General features: G+C 49.5%; 1 protein-coding gene across 2 annotated transcripts in view; it reads left to right on the top strand.

Annotated features, from left to right (window-relative positions):
* mtr (5-methyltetrahydrofolate-homocysteine methyltransferase) overlaps nt 1-18,647 on the top strand; it is a 37,654-nt gene that overhangs the window by 3,726 nt on the left and 15,281 nt on the right. For both annotated transcript variants that reach the window (XM_048170507.1, XM_048170506.1), the window contains exons 4-22: nt 594-663; nt 741-833; nt 911-1,017; nt 1,235-1,294; nt 4,847-4,941; nt 5,055-5,155; nt 5,282-5,343; nt 5,427-5,494; nt 5,571-5,650; nt 6,434-6,546; nt 6,968-7,108; nt 7,251-7,436; nt 7,627-7,806; nt 7,880-7,996; nt 8,130-8,270; nt 13,099-13,188; nt 13,295-13,447; nt 13,581-13,682; nt 13,786-13,886. In XM_048170507.1, the coding sequence (XP_048026464.1) occupies nt 594-663; nt 741-833; nt 911-1,017; nt 1,235-1,294; nt 4,847-4,941; nt 5,055-5,155; nt 5,282-5,343; nt 5,427-5,494; nt 5,571-5,650; nt 6,434-6,546; nt 6,968-7,108; nt 7,251-7,436; nt 7,627-7,806; nt 7,880-7,996; nt 8,130-8,270; nt 13,099-13,188; nt 13,295-13,447; nt 13,581-13,682; nt 13,786-13,886 (2,060 nt within the window). The remainder of the gene's footprint in view (nt 1-593; nt 664-740; nt 834-910; nt 1,018-1,234; nt 1,295-4,846; nt 4,942-5,054; nt 5,156-5,281; nt 5,344-5,426; nt 5,495-5,570; nt 5,651-6,433; nt 6,547-6,967; nt 7,109-7,250; nt 7,437-7,626; nt 7,807-7,879; nt 7,997-8,129; nt 8,271-13,098; nt 13,189-13,294; nt 13,448-13,580; nt 13,683-13,785; nt 13,887-18,647) is intronic.

The raw sequence follows: 18,647 nt of genomic DNA, 5'->3' as shown, positions 1-18,647 counted from the left end.
TCAATATTAATATTATAAAGCCACAAAAATATTTTTGGTGCGCCAGAAAAACAAAATAACGACTTATATAGTGATGGTCGACTGCTTCAGGAAGCTTCGGAGCGTTATGAATCTTTTGTGTCGAATCATGATTCAGATCACGTGTCAAACTGCTGAAATCACGTGACTTTGACGCTCCGAACCGCTGATTCGACACACTGATTCATAACGCTCCGAAGCTTCCTGAAGCAGTGTTTTGAAATCGGCCATCACTATATAAGTCGTTATTTTGTTTTTTTAGCGCACCAAAAATATTCTTGTGGCTTTATAATATTAATATTGAACCACTGTACTCACATGACCTGATTTAAATATGTTTTTAGTACATTAATGGATCTTGAGAGAGGAAATGTCATTGCTGGCTATGCAGGGCCATCGGATTTCAACAAAAATATCTTAATTTGTGTTCTGAAGATGAACGAAGGTCTTACGGGTGTGGAACGACATGAGGGTGAGTAATTAATGACATTATTTTCATTTCTGGGTGAACTAACCCTTTAAATGATAATGGATTATTTGTTCATCAGTAACGTGTGGCGGTTGTTGTGTGTCAGGCGTATCGGCTGAATAAGGCGTCTGCTGAACTGGCGAGGAGAGCGGCTGATGATGTCACAGCACAAACAGGTCATTTATTCGTCAGTCTCTCGCATCATTATCTGTTGGTAGCGTGGCGTTCGTGACGTCGGTGTTGTTGTGCGCAGGTTGCAAGCGGTTCGTAGCAGGAGCCCTGGGTCCCACCAATAAAACGCTGTCTGTGTCGCCGTCGGTGGAAAGACCCGACTTCAGGAACATCAGTAAGACTGAGTGTGTGTTTGTGATGAACGTGTGCAGCTGTTCTTCACGTGTGACGTGTGTGTGTGTGTGTGTTCAGCGTTTGACGAGCTGGTGGAGGCGTATGCGGAGCAGGTGAAGGGTCTGCTGGATGGAGGCGCTGATGTTCTGCTGGTGGAAACCATCTTTGATACGGCTAATGCAAAGGTACAACGATCTGATGCACATCTGAGTGAGGAACACTGAAATAGAGGATTATTAGCAGTGTTACATCAACTAAATTCATACTAAATATAAGTGCATGACATCACAGCAGAAAATACCAGTTCTTACATTTCAGAGTTTGTATGTTTACATGTTATATGATGATTGTTTTTTTTGTGTATTATTTCTGTATTATGACTGATGTCTGTGTTTCCATCAGGCGGCTTTATTTGCCATCGACAAGCTGTTTGAGGAGAGTTATGAACCTCGACCTGTGCTTGTAAGTGTTTAACACTCGCTGTACTTGATCTGCTCATCTGTTTCTCACATGAACACACTGTGTGTGTGTGTGTGTGTGTGTGACATATCAGGACACGCATGTGTATAATGACATGATTATGACATAGGTATTACAAGGAGAGGGTGATTATGAGGATATTCCCCATGTCTCCACTTTTCAAAAGGCTTATAAATCACACAGAATGAGTTTTTGTAAGAAAGTAAAAGTGTGCACAGTTTCCTGTGATGGTTAGGTTTAGGGGTAGTGTAGGGGGAGAGAAAATACAGTTTGTACAGTATAAAAACCATTACGCCTGTGGAATGACCCACAATTCACAAGAGAGTGTGTGTGAGAGAGAGAGAGAGAGTGTGTGTGTGTTTGCTCATGCATGTGTGTGTGTTGAGTGTGTTGAGTTGTGCGTGTGCGTTGTGTTGAGTGTTGAGTGTGTTGAGTTGTGCGTGCGCGTTGTGTTGAGTGTGTTGAGTTGTGCGTGTGCGTTGTGTTGTGTTGTGCGTGCGCGTTGTGAGAGTGTGTGTTGACTTGTTAGAGCATTTTGGTGAGTGTTGAGTCTGTGCGTGTGTGTTGAGTTGTGAGTGCGCGTTGTGTTGAGTGTGTTGAGTTGTGCGTGTGCGTTGTGTTGAGTGTTGAGTGTGTTGAGTTGTGCGTGTGCGTTGTGTTGAGTGTTGAGTGTGTTGAGTTGTGAGTGCGCGTTGAGTGTTGAGTTGTGCGCACGTTGTGTTGAGTGTGTTGAGTTGTGCGCACGTTGTGTTGAGTTGTGCGTGTGCGTTGTGTTGAGTGTTGAGTGTGTTGAGTTGTGCGTGTGCGTTGTGTTGAGTGTTGAGTGTGTTGAGTTGTGCGCACGTTGTGTTGAGTTGTGCGTGTGCGTAGTGTTGAGTGTGTTGAGTTGTGCGTGTGCGTTGTGTTGAGTGTTGAGTGTGTTGAGTTGTGCGTGTGCGTTGTGTTGAGTGTTGAGTTGTGCGCACGTTGTGTTGAGTGTGTTGAGTTGTGCGTGTGCGTTGTTGAGTGTGTTGAGTTGTGCGCACGTTGTGTTGAGTGTTGAGTGTGTTGAGTTGTGCGTGTGCGTTGTGTTGAGTGTGTTGAGTTGTGCGTGCGCGTTGTGTTGAGTGTGTTGAGTTGTGCGTGCGCGTTGTGTTGAGTGTGTTGAGTTGTGCGTGTGCGTTGTGTTGTGTTGTGCGTGCGCGTTGTGAGAGTGTGTGTTGACTTGTTAGAGCATTTTGGTGAGTGTTGAGTCTGTGCGTGTGTGTTGAGTGCATGTGTGTGTTGAGTTGTGAGTGCATACCTGTTGAGTGCGTGCGCGTTAAGTTGTGTGTGCGCATTGTGTTGAGTGTGTTGAGTTGTGAGTGCGCGTTGTTGAGTGTGTTGAGTTGTGAGTGCGCGTTGTTGAGTGTGTTGAGTTGTGCGCACGTTGTGTTGAGTGTTGAGTGTGTTGAGTTGTGCGTGTGCGTTGTGTTGAGTGTTGAGTGTGTTGAGTTGTGTGCACGTTGTGTTGAGTGTGTTGAGTTGTGTGCACGTTGTTTTGAGTGTGTTGAGTTGTGCGTGCGCGTTGTGTTGAGTGTGTTGAGTTGTGCGTTGTGTTGTGTTGTGCGTGCGCGTTGTGAGAGTGTGTGTTGACTTGTTAGAGCATTTTGGTGAGTGTTGAGTCTGTGCGTGTGTGTTGAGTGCATGTGTGTGTTGAGTTGTGAGTGCATACCTGTTGAGTGCGTGCGCGTTAAGTTGTGTGTGCGCATTGTGTTGAGTGTGTTGAGTTGTGCGGCGCGTTGAGTTGTGCGGACGTTGTGTTGAGTTGTGCGTGCGCGTTGAGTTGTGCGCACGTTGCATTGTGTTGAGTTTTGAGTTGTGCGCACGTTGTGTTGAGTGTGTTGAGTTGTGAGTGCGCGTTGTTGAGTTGTGCGCACGTTGCGTTGTGTTGAGTTGTGCGTGTGCGTTGTGTTGAGTTGTGCATGCGCGTTGTTGAGTTGTGCGTGCGCTTTGTGTTGAGTGCGTTGAGTTGTGCGTGCTCATTGTGTTGAGTGTTGAGTTGAGTTGTGGACGCATGTTGTGTTGAGTGTTGAGTTGTGCATGCGCGTTGTTGAGTGCGTTGAGTTGTGCGTGCGCGTTGTGTTTTTGTGTTGAGTTGAGTTGTGCATGCACGTTGTGTTGAGTGTGTTGAGTTGTGTGTGCGTGTTGTGTTGAGTTGTGCGCACGTTGTGTTGAGTGTGTTGAGTTGTGCGTGCATGTTATGTTGAGTGTTGAGTTGTGCCTGCGCGTTGTTGAGTGTGTTGAGTTGTGCGTGCGCATTGTGTTCAGTTGTGCGTGCGCGTTGTTGAATGAGTTGTGCCTGCGCGTTGTGTTGAGTGTTGAGTTGTGCGTGCGCGTTGTTGTGTTGAGTTGTGTGTGCGCGTTGTGTTGAGTTGTTGTGCGCGTTGTGTTGAGTGCGTTGAGTTGTGCGTGCGCGTTGTGTTGAGTTGTTGTGCGTGCGCGTTTTTGTGTGTTGAATTGTGCGCGCGTTGTGTTGTGTTGAGTTGTGTGTGCGTGTTGTGTTGTTGCGTGTGCGCGTTATGTTGAGTGTTGAGTTGTGTGCGCGCGCGTTGTGTTGAGTGTTGAGTTGTGCGTGCACGTTGAGTGTGTTGAGTTGTGCGTGCGTGTGCGCGCATGTTGTGTTGAGTGTGTTGAGTTGTGTTTACGTTGAGTTACGTTGAGTGTGTTGAGTTGTGCGCGCGTGTTGTGTTGAGTTGCGTGTGCGCGTTGTTTTGAGTGTTGAGTGCGTTGAGTTGTGCGTGCGCATTATTGAGTGTTGAGTTGTGCGTGTGCGTTGTTGTGTTGAGTTGTGTGTGCGCGTTGTGTTGAGTGTGTTGAGTTGTGCGTGCATGTTATGTTGAGTGTTGAGTTGTGCCTGCGCGTTGTTGAGTGTGTTGAGTTGTGCGTGCGCATTGTGTTCAGTTGTGCGTGCGTGTTGTTGAATGAGTTGTGCCTGCGCGTTGTGTTGAGTGTTGAGTTGTGCGTGCGCGTTGTTGTGTTGAGTTGTGTGTGCGCGTTGTGTTGAGTTGTTGTGCGCGTTGTGTTGAGTGCGTTGAGTTGTGCGTGCGCGTTGTGTTGAGTTGAGTTGTTGTGCGTGCGCGTTTTTGTGTGTTGAATTGTGCGCGCGTTGTGTTGAGTTGTGTGTGCGTGTTGTGTTGAGTTGCGTGTGCGCGTTATGTTGAGTGTTGAGTTGTGTGCGTGCGCGTTGTGTTGAGTGTTGAGTTGTGCGTGCACGTTGAGTGTGTTGAGTTGTGCGTGCGTGTGCGCCAGGTTGTGTTGAGTGTGTTGAGTTGTGTTTACGTTGAGTTACGTTGAGTGTGTTGAGTTGTGCGCGCGTGTTGTGTTGAGTTGCGTGTGCGCGTTGTTTTGAGTGTTGAGTGCGTTGAGTTGTGCGTGCGCATTATTGAGTGTTGAGTTGTGCGTGTGCGTTGTGTTGAGTGTTGTGTGTTGAGTGTATTAGTGTATGTTGAGTTTGTTCAGTGTGAGCGTGTGTGTTAGGCTGTATATAATAATAGTGTGTGTGTGTGTGTGCAGATCTCAGGCACTATCGTAGATAAGAGCGGCCGCACACTCTCGGGTCAGACGGGCGAGGCGTTCGTCATCAGTGTGTCTCACACTCAGCCGCTGTGGTGAGAATCAGTCTGACCTCTTCATTCACTCCTCCTCACATTCTCCATCTTCAGTGAATCGTGTTTCTCCTCAGAGATGTTTGAGTGATATTCTGTCTCTCTCTGTGTTCCAGCATTGGTTTGAACTGTGCTCTCGGTGCGTCTGAGATGCGTCCGTTCATCGAAGCCATAGGCAAGAGCACCGGAGCGTTTGTCATCTGTTACCCAAACGCTGGTGAGTTCAGAACACGATGAACCATATGATGAAATGGAACACGTGACAACAGTTTGAAGTAATTATACTGCACTCTGTATCACATGCACATGTTTACAGTATTCTGATCCGTGTGTTGGTTTTCAGGGCTTCCCAACACATTCGGAGGCTACGACGAGACACCTGCTGTCACAGCGTCACATTTAAAGGTAACGCAGCGTTACACAAACCCTCCTGACGCGTGCGAATGTGTCCGAAGGGGTTTCTCATAACACACGTTATGTTCCCGCAGGAGTTTGCTGTGGACGGTTTGGTGAATATTGTTGGCGGCTGCTGCGGAACGACACCCGATCACATCCGGTGTGTGAGAGTGATTCATCCTTGAGTGTGTGTTGGTGTCGAGATCGCTGAACTCAAGGATGTGTGTGTTTTTCAGGGCGATTGCTGAAAGTGTGCGTCACGTCAAACCCAGAGTTCCTCCTACAGATGTGTACAGTGATTATATGCTGCTGTCAGGTGCGTCTGCCTTCATCTTTAAACCGCTCTGCCTCACCTGGAATTAACCCTTGCATATTAACCTGTTTAAATGTCTGAAATGATTTTAATTTGTGAACGCTGTGGAATACAGACCTCTTTTTAAAGGGACGCTCAGGAGATTATTGCAGAAGCACGTCAGAAAATGAAAGTGTAAAAATGTTATACACATATGTTATACATATATAAGCTAATTTTTTTTTTATTTTATGCAAAATATGTATTTTACAAAACAAACAATTTGAAATCAAAAATTGCTATAAAATCAAAGCCCTTTGCCTATCCAAGTTGTGTTCCAAATTTGAAGTCGATATCACAAAAATTTTGTTTAGGCGCTTTACCAAAAACAGCCACCAGGGAAACTCGCACTCAATATAATGCATATCTTGTCATAAATTAATTAATTTCTGTCACAATATGGAACTTTGAGTCTCCATCAATATGCATTTTGTCACGATTGGAAAAAGATTTGATTATAAAATAGCGCAGTAAATTTTGTAATATGAGACATGACTCCACCCACTAGTGGGAGGAGCCTGTTGAAAGGTGTTAAAGTAGCGTTTCCATGGTAAGACAGTGTCCAATTTCTAAACTTGTTTCACAGGATTAATTTTGAGAGTTTAAGCATTTGAACAATACCTAATTTATGATGATTTCTAAGGAAAAAAGTCAGAAAAAGTGTCAGAATGCTGACAATTATCAAGTTAAATAATAATATTAATGATGATGATTATTTGCATATGTGACATTGTGTTTTTGGCTCAGGTCTGGAGCCGTTCAGGATTGGCCCGTACACAAACTTCGTGAACATCGGTGAGCGCTGTAACGTCGCCGGATCACGCAGGTTTGCCAAGCTCATCATGGCTGGACAATATGAGGTTCGTTTCGCTGATATTAGCCTTAAAATATATAACATGCAAGCTGTTGACAGACTGCTGGACATTTACTGGACGATAAACTCAGCATGTAAAGAATGTTGCACGTCTTTTCATCTCTATTGTGGCATATATTTGAGTGCTTCGCAAACAAGAACAAATGTAGGGCGGGGCTTGATTTTGTCTGTGGGGAATTGATTGGATAGTTGTGGTTTGTTATTGGTGGATCTCATGTGAGTGACAGGTTGCCCCGCCCTCATCAGAGAAGAGAAGAGATGCTGCAAGAGGGAGGAGAAGATTCTGATTCAAGATTACCAGGAACATGAATTTAAAACAAAAAAAACAAAAGTTGAAGGTTTTGATTTCATGGGGACTTTAACCGTGAGCTGCTCTAGATTGACAGTCTCTCTCTCTGTGTGTGTAGGAGGCATTGAGCATCGCTAAAGCTCAGGTGGAGATGGGCGCTCAGGTTCTGGACATCAACATGGACGAGGGGATGCTGGACGGAGCCGCTGCGATGAGCCGCTTCTGTAAACTCATCGCCTCTGAACCCGACATCGCCAAGGTGAAGCTGCAGCCATTATCAGCCTTATTCAATTAAAGTTTCAAGAGATCTTATGGAATCTTCTGGAAATTGCATATGAAATATTATCTATAATAAACCTTTGCTGCGTGTATGTTGTGGTGACCTCTGACCTCTGCCGCAGGTGCCGCTGTGCATCGACTCGTCGAACTTCGCGGTCATCGAGGCGGGGTTAAAGTGCTGTCAGGGCAAATGCATCGTCAACAGCATCAGCCTGAAGGAGGGCGAAGAAGAATTCCTGCGCCGCGCCCGACAGGTCCGACGCTACGGCGCCGCTGTGGTCGTCATGGCGTTTGATGAAGACGGACAGGTGGGATACAAACGGTTTACAATTCGATTTGATGTGTTGTGTGCGTAAATCATAATTATTTGACGAAATATTGAAATATGTAACCTAACCTTTTGTGAATTACTTGTTAAATAAAAAACAAACTTAAATAATCAGTGTTGGTGTGATTTTGAGAATAAAGCCCCTGCTCATGTGTTTTCTGTGTCTCTAGGCGACAGAAACGGATGAGAAGGTGCGGATCTGTTCGCGTGCTTATCACCTCCTGATCAGTAAGGCGAGCTTCAACCCCAATGACATCATCTTTGACCCAAACATCCTGACCATCGGCACAGGCATGGACGAGCACCGCATGTACGCCGTCAACTTCATCAAAGCCACCCGGAGAATAAAGGTCTGCCGGACGAGTCATTGATGAACCCGTTCTGGCTGAAGGATCTCTGTGTTAATGTTCTGTATGTGCGCAGGAGAATCTGCCGGGCGCGAGGGTCAGCGGCGGCCTGTCCAACCTCTCCTTCTCCTTCAGAGGGATGGACGTCATCAGAGAGGCCATGCATGGAGCCTTTCTCTACCACGCCATCAAGGTGCAGCTGCATCACATCATCAGACCTGAAACTCCATGGATGAGAAGATTTATGTTTGTACAAACTCATGAGCGACAGTAAACGTGTGTGTGTGTGTGTGTGTGTGTGTGTGTGTGTGTGTGTGTGTGTTCAGGATGGGATGGACATGGGAATCGTGAACGCTGGCAATCTGCCGGTGTATGACGACATCGATAAAGAGCTCCTGCTGCTCTGTGAGAACATCATCTGGAACAGAGACCCAGACGCCACAGAGAAACTCCTGCTGTACGCACAGGTACTGTAGAACCAGAACCATCCACTCTGAACCAGAACCCGAGACCGGCACAGTCCGCTCTAAACCAGAACCCGAGACCATCACAATCCGCTGTAAACCAGAACCCGAGACCGGCACAGTCCTCTCTAAACCAGAACCCAAGACCATCACAATCCGCTCTAAACCAGAACCCAAGACCATCACAATCCGCTGTAAACCAGAACCCGAGACCGGCACAGTCCTCTCTAAACCAGAACCCAAGACCATCACAGTCTTCTGAAAACCAGAACCCGAGACCATCACAATCCGCTCTAAACCAGAACCCGAGACCATCAAAAATCCGCTCTAAACCAGAACCCGAGACCAGCACAGTCCGCTCTAAACCAGAACCCGAGACCATCACAATCCGCTGTAAACCAGAACCCGAGACCGGCACAGTCCTCTCTAAACCAGAACCCAAGACCATCACAATCCGCTCTAAACCAGAACCCAAGACCATCACAATCCGCTGTAAACCAGAACCCGAGACCGCACAGTCCTCTCTAAACCAGAACCCAAGACCATCACAGTCTTCTGTAAACCAGAACCCGAGACCATCACAATCCGCTCTAAACCAGAACCCAAGACCATCACAATCCGCTGTAAACCAGAACCCGAGACCGGCACAGTCCGCTCTAAACCAGAACCCGAGACCATCGCAATCCCAGAACCCAAGACCATCACAATCCGCTGTAAACCAGAACCCAAGACCATCAAAAATCCGCTCTAAACCAGAACCCGAGACCAGCACAGTCCGCTCTAAACCAGAACCCGAGACCGGCACAGTCTGCTGTAAACCAGAACCCGAGACCGGCACAGTCCTCTCTAAACCAGAACCCAAGACCATCACAATCCGCTGTAAACCAGAACCCAAGACTGTCACAATCCGCTCTAAACCAGAACCCAAGACCATCACAATCCGCTGTAAACCAGAACCCGAGACCGGCACAGTCCTCTCTAAACCAGAACCCGAGACCATCGCAATCCCAGAACCCAAGACCATCACAATCCGCTGTAAACCAGAACCCAAGACCATCACAATCCGCTGTAAACCAGAACCCGAGACCGGCACAGTCCTCTCTAAACCAGAACCCGAGACCATCGCAATCCCAGAACCCAAGACCATCACAATCCGCTGTAAACCAGAACCCAAGACCATCAAAAAATCCGCTCTAAACCAGAACCCGAGACCAGCACAGTCCGCTCTAAACCAGAACCCGAGACCGGCACAGTCCTCTCTAAACCAGAACCCAAGACCATCACAATCCGCTGTAAACCAGAACCCAAGACTGGCACAATCCGCTCTAAACCAGAACCCAAGACCATCACAATCCGCTCTAAACCAGAACCCAAGACCATCACAATCCGCTGTAAACCAGAACCCGAGACCGGCACAGTCCGCTCTAAACCAGAACCCGAGACCATCACAATCCCAGAACCCAAGACCATCACAATCCGCTGTAAACCAGAACCCAAGACCATCAAAAATCCGCTCTAAACCAGAACCCGAGACCAGCACAGTCCGCTCTAAACCAGAACCCGAGACCATCACAATCCGCTGTAAACCAGAACCCGAGACCGGCACAGTCCTCTCTAAACCAGAACCCAAGACCATCACAATCCGCTCTAAACCAGAACCCAAGACCATCACAATCCGCTGTAAACCAGAACCCGAGACCGGCACAGTCCTCTCTAAACCAGAACCCAAGACCATCACAGTCTTCTGTAAACCAGAACCCGAGACCATCACAATCCGCTCTAAACCAGAACCCGAGACCATCAAAAATCCACTCTAAACCAGAACCCGAGACCAGCACAGTCCGCTCTAAACCAGAACCCGAGACCATCACAATCCGCTGTAAACCAGAACCCGAGACCGGCACAGTCCTCTCTAAACCAGAACCCAAGACCATCACAATCCGCTCTAAACCAGAACCCAAGACCATCACAATCCGCTCTAAACCAGAACCCAAGACCATCACAATCCGCTGTAAACCAGAACCCGAGACCGGCACAGTCCTCTCTAAACCAGAACCCAAGACCATCACAGTCTTCTGTAAACCAGAACCCGAGACCATCACAATCCGCTCTAAACCAGAACCCAAGACCATCACAATCCGCTGTAAACCAGAACCCGAGACCGGCACAGTCCGCTCTAAACCAGAACCCGAGACCATCGCAATCCCAGAACCCAAGACCATCACAATCCGCTGTAAACCAGAACCCAAGACCATCAAAAATCCGCTCTAAACCAGAACCCGAGACCAGCACAGTCCGCTCTAAACCAGAACCCGAGACCGGCACAGTCTGCTGTAAACCAGAACCCGAGACCGGCACAGTCCTCTCTAAACCAGAACCCAAGACCATCACAATCCGCTGTAAACCAGAACCCAAGACTGTCACAATCCGCTCTAAACCAGAACCCAAGACCATCACAATCCGCTGTAAACCAGAACCCGAGACCGGCACAGTCCTCTCTAAACCAGAACCCGAGACCATCGCAATCCCAGAACCCAAGACCATCACAATCCGCTGTAAACCAGAACCCAAGACCATCACAATCCGCTGTAAACCAGAACCCGAGACCGGCACAGTCCTCTCTAAACCAGAACCCGAGACCATCGCAATCCCAGAACCCAAGACCATCACAATCCGCTGTAAACCAGAACCCAAGACCATCAAAAATCCGCTCTAAACCAGAACCCGAGACCAGCACAGTCCGCTCTAAACCAGAACCCGAGACCGGCACAGTCTGCTGTAAACCAGAACCCGAGACCGGCACAGTCCTCTCTAAACCAGAACCCAAGACCATCACAATCCGCTGTAAACCAGAACCCAAGACTGGCACAATCCGCTCTAAACCAGAACCCAAGACCATCACAATCCGCTCTAAACCAGAACCCAAGACCATCACAATCCGCTGTAAACCAGAACCCGAGACCGGCACAGTCCGCTCTAAACCAGAACCCGAGACCATCACAATCCCAGAACCCAAGACCATCACAATCCGCTGTAAACCAGAACCCAAGACCATCAAAAATCCGCTCTAAACCAGAACCCGAGACCAGCACAGTCCGCTCTAAACCAGAACCCGAGACCGGCACAGTCTGCTGTAAACCAGAACCCGAGACCGGCACAGTCCTCTCTAAACCAGAACCCAAGACCATCACAATCCGCTGTAAACCAGAACCCAAGACTGGCACAATCCGTTCTAAACCAGAACCCAAGACCATCACAATCCGCTGTAAACCAGAACCCGAGACCGGCACAATCCGCTCTAAACCAGAACCCAAGACCATCACAATCCGCTCTAAACCAGAACCCGAGACCATCGCAATCCCAGAACCCAAGACCATCACAATCCGCTGTAAACCAGAACCCGAGACCGGCACAATCCGCTCTAAACCAGAACCCAAGACCAACACAATCCGCTCTAAACCAGAACCCGAGACCGGCACAATCCGCTCTAAACCAGAACCCGAGACCGGCACAATCCGCTCTAAACCAGAACCCAAGACCATCACAATCCGCTCTAAACCAGAACCCGAGACTGGCACAATCCGCTCTAAACCAGAACCCAAGACCAACACAATCCGCTCTAAACCAGAACCCGAGACCGGCATAGTCCGCTCTAAACCAGAACCCGAGACCATCACAATCCCAGAACCCAAGACCAACACAATCCGCTGTAAACCAGAACCCGAGACCGGCACACTCCTCTCTAAACCAGAACCCGAGACCATCGCAATCCGCTGTAAACCAGAACCCAAGACCAACACAATCCGCTCTAAACCAGAACCCGAGACCGGCACAATCCGCTCTAAACAAGAACCCAAGACCATCACAATCCCAGAACCCAAGACCATCACAATCCGCTGTAAACCAGAACCCGAGACCGGCACAATTCCCTCTAAACCAGAACCCAAGACCAACACAATCCGCTCTAAACCAGAACCCGAGACCGGCACAGTCCTCTCTAAACCAGAACCAGAGACCGGCACAATCCGCTCTAAACCAGAACCCAAGACCAACACAATCCGCTCTAAACCAGAACCCAAGACCAACACAATCCGCTCTAAACCAGAACCCGAGACCGGCACAATCCGCTCTAAACCAGAACCCAAGACCATCACAATCCCAGAACCCAAGACCATCACAATCCGCTCTAAACCAGAACCCGAGACCAACACAATCCGCTGTAAACCAGAACCCGAGACCGGCACAATCCGCTCTAAACCAGAACCCGAGACCATCGCAATCCGCTGTAAACCAGAACCCAAGACCAACACAATCCGCTGTAAACCAGAACCCGAGACCGGCACAATCCGCTCTAAACCAGAACCCGAGACCGGCACAATCCGCTCTAAACCAGAACCCGAGACCGGCACAATCCGCTCTAAACCAGAACCCAAGACCAACACAATCCGCTGTAAACCAGAACCCAAGACCATCACAATCCGCTCTAAACCAGAACCCGAGACCGACACAGAACCTGAGACCGATATTATTCAACCAATATTAAGACTTGATATTATTGGATTCAGTTTGTTGCAAACACTTGCAGCAATGTTGCCTTACTTGAGAAGTTTCATGCCGCTGTTTTAATGTGATTTATTTGCACTTATTACACTTTAATGAAGGAGTGTTGATGAAACTCTTGTGTTAAGATCCTAATTTGGTGTCCAGGTAAAAAAATGATTCAGCTCAAAAATCTGAGGATGATCAGTCATGATCGGTCCCTGGTGTTGTTGACTGAAGTGTCGGTCTGTGTTCTTCCTCATAGTGTTGTTTTCCTCTGTGGTTCATATAGAATAACGCTAAAGGAGGAAAGAAGGTGATCCAGACGGATGAGTGGAGGCACAGCAGCGTGGAGGAGCGGCTGGAGTACGCACTCATCAAGGTCAGCACTTGCCAACCGGGTCTCGTCCACACGGAAACCTCACTTATGATACGATCTCTTGAATCGTCTGTAACTTGTGTGTGTGTGTGTGTGTGTGTGTTCTCAGGGGATAGAGAAGCATGTTGTGGAGGACACAGAGGAGGCGCGTCTTCAGACGGACCGTTATCCCCGTCCGCTGCACGTGATCGAGGGGCCGCTCATGAACGGCATGAAGACAGTTGGAGATCTGTTTGGAGCTGGAAAGATGTTCTTACCGCAGGTACTGCGGTACAAGATTATGAGGAACATGAATTTAAAATAATAATCATGAATCAGATTCCATAGGTTTTGGTTTCATGGTGACTTTAAGACTGCAGTAGAATCCATCACAGGTCCAGTTTGTGTGTCATCAGGTGATCAAATCAGCCCGTGTGATGAAGAAAGCTGTCGGACATCTGATTCCCTTCATGGAGGAGGAGAGACAGCAGATGATGTCCGGATCTGATGAAGACGTGGTGAGTGAAGATGAAACATCTGAGAGGATGATGGGAACAGTTACTGTAAACTGATCTAGATTAACTCGTCAGGTTGGGTTAGTGATGTGTGCCGGTTCTGCAGGACCCGTATCAGGGGACGGTTGTGTTGGCCACGGTGAAGGGAGACGTTCACGATATCGGCAAAAACATTGTGGGAGTCGTGCTGGGGTGCAACAACTTCAGGTGAGATGCGAGTGTGTGTGCGAGTCTGTGTGTGTGTGCGAGTCTGTGTGTGTGTGCGAGTCTGTGGGTCTGTTTAACTGTGTGAGTGTGAGTCTGTAAGCGTCTGTGGGTGTCTGTGTGGGTGCGAGTGTGCGTCTGTGGGTGCGAGTGTGCGTCTGTGGGTGCGAGTGTGCGTCTGTGGGTGTCTGTGTGGGTGCGAGTGTGCGTCTGTGGGTGCGAGTGTGTGTCTGTGGGTGTGAGTGTGTGTCTGTGGGTGTGAGTGTGTATCTGTGGGTGTGAGTGTGTATCTGTGGGTGTGAGTGTGTATCTGTGGGTGCGAGTGTGTGTCTGTGTGGGTGTGAGTGTGTATGTGTGGGTGTGAGTGTGTATCTGTGGGTGCGAGTGTGTGTCTGTGTGGGTGTGAGTGTGTATGTGTGGGTGCGAGTGTGTATCTGTGGGTGTGAGTGTGTATCTGTGGTGTGAGTGTGTATCTGTGGGTGTGAGTGTGTGTCTGTGGGTGCGAGTGTGTGTCTGTGTGGGTGTGAGTGTGTATGTGTGGGTGTGAGTGTGTATGTGTGGGTGCGAGTGTGTATCTGTGGGTGTGAGTGTGTATCTGTGGGTGTGAGTGTGTATCTGTGGGTGTGAGTGTGTGTCTGTGTGGGTGTGAGTGTGTATGTGTGGGTGTGAGTGTGTATGTGTGGGTGCGAGTGTGTATCTGTGGGTGCGAGTGTGTATCTGTGGGTGCGAGTGTGTATCTGTGGGTGTGAGTGTGTATCTGTGGGTGTGAGTGTGTATGTGTGGGTGCGAGTGTGTATCTGTGGGTGTGAGTGTGTATCTGTGGGTGTGAGTGTGTATCTGTGGGTGCGAGTGTGTGTCTGTGTGGGTGTGAGTGTGTATCTGTGGGTGTGAGTGTGTATCTGTGGGTGTGAGTGTGTATCTGTGGGTGTGAGTGTGTATGTGTGGGTGCGAGTGTGTATCTGTGGGTGCGAGTGTGTATCTGTGGGTGTGAGTGTGTATCTGTGGGTGTGAGTGTGTATCTGTGGGTGCGAGTGTGTATCTGTGTGGGTGTGAGTGTGTATCTGTGGGTGTGAGTGTGTATCTGTGGGTGTGAGTGTGTATCTGTGGGTGTGAGTGTGTATGTGTGGGTGCGAGTGTGTATCTGTGGGTGCGAGTGTGTATCTGTGGGTGTGAGTGTGTATCTGTGGGTGTGAGTGTGTATCTGTGGGTGCGAGTGTGTGTCTGTGTGGGTGTGAGTGTGTATGTGTGGGTGTGAGTGTGTATCTGTGGGTGCGAGTGTGTGTCTGTGTGGGTGTGAGTGTGTATGTGTGGGTGCGAGTGTGTATCTGTGGGTGTGAGTGTGTATCTGTGGGTGTGAGTGTGTATCTGTGGGTGTGAGTGTGTGTCTGTGGGTGCGAGTGTGTGTCTGTGTGGGTGTGAGTGTGTATGTGTGGGTGTGAGTGTGTATGTGTGGGTGCGAGTGTGTATCTGTGGGTGTGAGTGTGTATCTGTGGGTGTGAGTGTGTATCTGTGGGTGTGAGTGTGTGTCTGTGTGGGTGTGAGTGTGTATGTGTGGGTGTGAGTGTGTATGTGTGGGTGCGAGTGTGTATCTGTGGGTGCGAGTGTGTATCTGTGGGTGCGAGTGTGTATCTGTGGGTGTGAGTGTGTATCTGTGGGTGTGAGTGTGTATGTGTGGGTGTGAGTGTGTATCTGTGGGTGTGAGTGTGTATCTGTGGGTGCGAGTGTGTATCTGTGTGGGTGTGAGTGTGTATCTGTGGGTGTGAGTGTGTATCTGTGGGTGTGAGTGTGTATCTGTGGGTGTGAGTGTGTGTCTGTGTGGGTGTGAGTGTGTATGTGTGGGTGTGAGTGTGTATGTGTGGGTGCGAGTGTGTATCTGTGGGTGCGAGTGTGTATCTGTGGGTGCGAGTGTGTCTGTGTGGGTGTGAGTGTGTATCTGTGGGTGTGAGTGTGTATGTGTGGTGTGAGTGTGTATCTGTGGGTGTGAGTGTGTATCTGTGGGTGCGAGTGTGTATCTGTGTGGGTGTGAGTGTGTATCTGTGGGTGTGAGTGTGTATCTGTGGGTGTGAGTGTGTATCTGTGGGTGCGAGTGTGTGTCTGTGTGGGTGTGAGTGTGTATCTGTGGGTGTGAGTGTGTATCTGTGGGTGTGAGTGTGTATCTGTGGGTGTGAGTGTGTATCTGTGGGTGCGAGTGTGTATCTGTGTGGGTGTGAGTGTGTATCTGTGGGTGCGAGTGTGTATCTGTGGGTGTGAGTGTGTATCTGTGGGTGTGAGTGTGTATCTGTGGGTGCGAGTGTGTCTGTGTGGGTGTGAGTGTGTATCTGTGGGTGTGAGTGTGTATCTGTGGGTGTGAGTGTGTATCTGTGGGTGTGAGTGTGTATCTGTGGGTGCGAGTGTGTATCTGTGGGTGTGAGTGTGTATCTGTGGGTGTGAGTGTGTATCTGTGGGTGTGAGTGTGTATGTGTGGGTGCGAGTGTGTATCTGTGGGTGTGAGTGTGTATCTGTGGGTGTGAGTGTGTATCTGTGGGTGTGAGTGTGTATCTGTGGGTGCGAGTGTGTATCTGTGGGTGTGAGTGTGTATCTGTGGGTGTGAGTGTGTATCTGTGGGTGCGAGTGTGTATCTGTGGGTGTGAGTGTGTATCTGTGGGTGTGAGTGTGTATCTGTGGGTGCGAGTGTGTGTCTGTGTGGGTGTGAGTGTGTATCTGTGGTGTGAGTGTGTATCTGTGGGTGTGAGTGTGTATCTGTGGGTGTGAGTGTGTATCTGTGGGTGTGAGTGTGTATCTGTGGGTGCGAGTGTGTGTCTGTGTGGGTGTGAGTGTGTATCTGTGGGTGCGAGTGTGTATGTGTGGGTGCGAGTGTGTATCTGTGGGTGCGAGTGTGTGTCTGTGTGGGTGTGAGTGTGTATCTGTGGGTGCGAGTGTGTGTCTGTGTGGGTGTGAGTGTGTATGTGTGGGTGTGAGTGTGTATCTGTGGGTGCGAGTGTGTGTCTGTGGTGTGAGTGTGTATCTGTGGGTGTGAGTGTGTGTCTGTGGGTGTGAGTGTGTGTCTGTGTGGGTGTGAGTGTGTATCTGTGTGGGTGTGAGTGTGTGTCTGTGGGTGTGAGTGTGTATCTGTGGGTGCGAGTGTGTGTCTGTGTGGGTGTGAGTGTGTGTCTGTGGGTGCGAGTGTGTGTCTGTGTGGGTGTGAGTGTGTATCTGTGGGTGCGAGTGTGTGTCTGTGTGGGTGTGAGTGTGTATCTGTGGGTGCGAGTGTGTGTCTGTGTGGGTGTGAGTGTGTATCTGTGGGTGCGAGTGTGTGTCTGTGTGGGTGTGAGTGTGTATCTGTGGGTGCGAGTGTGTGTCTGTGTGGGTGTGAGTGTGTATCTATGGGTGTGGGTGTGAGTGTGTATCTGTGGGTGTGAGTGTGTCTGTGTGGGTGTGAGTGTGTATCTGTGGGTGCGAGTGTGTCTGTGTGGGTGTGAGTGTGTATCTGTGGGTGCGAGTGTGTGTCTGTGTGGGTGTGAGTGTGTATCTGTGGGTGCGAGTGTGTGTCTGTGTGGGTGTGAGTGTGTATCTATGGGTGTGGTGTGAGTGTGTATCTGTGGGTGTGAGTGTGTATCTGTGGGTGCGAGTGTGTCTGTGTGGGTGTGAGTGTGTATCTGTGGGTGCGAGTGTGTGTCTGTGTGGGTGTGAGTGTGTATCTATGGGTGTGGGTGTGAGTGTGTATCTGTGGGTGTGAGTGTGTATCTGTGGGTGCGAGTGTGTGTCTGTGTGGGTGTGAGTGTGTATCTGTGGGTGCGAGTGTGTGTCTGTGTGGGTGTGAGTGTGTATCTGTGGGTGCGAGTGTGTCTGTGTGGGTGTGAGTGTGTATCTGTGGGTGCGAGTGTGTGTCTGTGTGGGTGTGAGTGTGTATCTATGGTGTGGGTGTGAGTGTGTATCTGTGGGTGTGAGTGTGTATCTGTGGGTGCGAGTGTGTCTGTGTGGGTGTGAGTGTGTATCTGTGGGTGCGAGTGTGTGTCTGTGTGGGTGTGAGTGTGTATGTGTGGGTGCGAGTGTGTGTCTGTGTGGGTGTGAGTGTGTATCTGTGGGTGCGAGTGTGTCTGTGTGGGTGTGAGTGTGTATCTGTGGGTGCGAGTGTGTGTCTGTGTGGGTGTGAGTGTGTATCTGTGGGTGCGAGTGTGTGTCTGTGTGGGTGTGAGTGTGTATCTGTGGGTGCGAGTGTGTGTCTGTGTGGGTGTGAGTGTGTATGTGTGGGTGCGAGTGTGTGTCTGTGTGGGTGTGAGTGTGTATGTGTGGGTGCGAGTGTGTGTCTGTGTGGGTGTGAGTGTGTATCTGTGGGTGTGAGTGTGCGTCTGTGGGTGCGAGTGTGTGTCTGTGTGGGTGTGAGTGTGTATCTGTGGGTGTGAGTGTGTCTGTGTGGGTGCGAGTGTGTGTCTGTGTGGGTGTGAGTGTGTATGTGTGGGTGTGAGTGTGCGTCTGTGGGTGCGAGTGTGTGTCTGTGTGGGTGTGAGTGTGTATCTGTGGGTGTGAGTGTGTCTGTGTGGGTGCGAGTGTGTATCTGTGGGTGTGAGTGTGCGTCTGTGGGTGCGAGTGTGTGTCTGTGTGGGTGTGAGTGTGTATCTGTGGGTGTGAGTGTGTCTGTGTGGGTGCGAGTGTGTGTCTGTGGGTGTGAGTGTGTCTGTGTGGGTGCGAGTGTGTGTCTGTGTGGGTGTGAGTGTGTATCTGTGGGTGTGAGTGTGTCTGTGTGGGTGTGAGTGTGTATCTGTGGGTGTGAGTGTGCGTCTGTGG

Source organism: Megalobrama amblycephala, linkage group LG20 (genome assembly GCF_018812025.1).
Source record: "Megalobrama amblycephala isolate DHTTF-2021 linkage group LG20, ASM1881202v1, whole genome shotgun sequence".
NCBI classification, from domain to species: domain Eukaryota; kingdom Metazoa; phylum Chordata; class Actinopteri; order Cypriniformes; family Xenocyprididae; genus Megalobrama; species Megalobrama amblycephala.
Note: the sequence above shows the minus strand (reverse complement) of the source record. Positions and strands in the feature narration are given on the sequence as shown.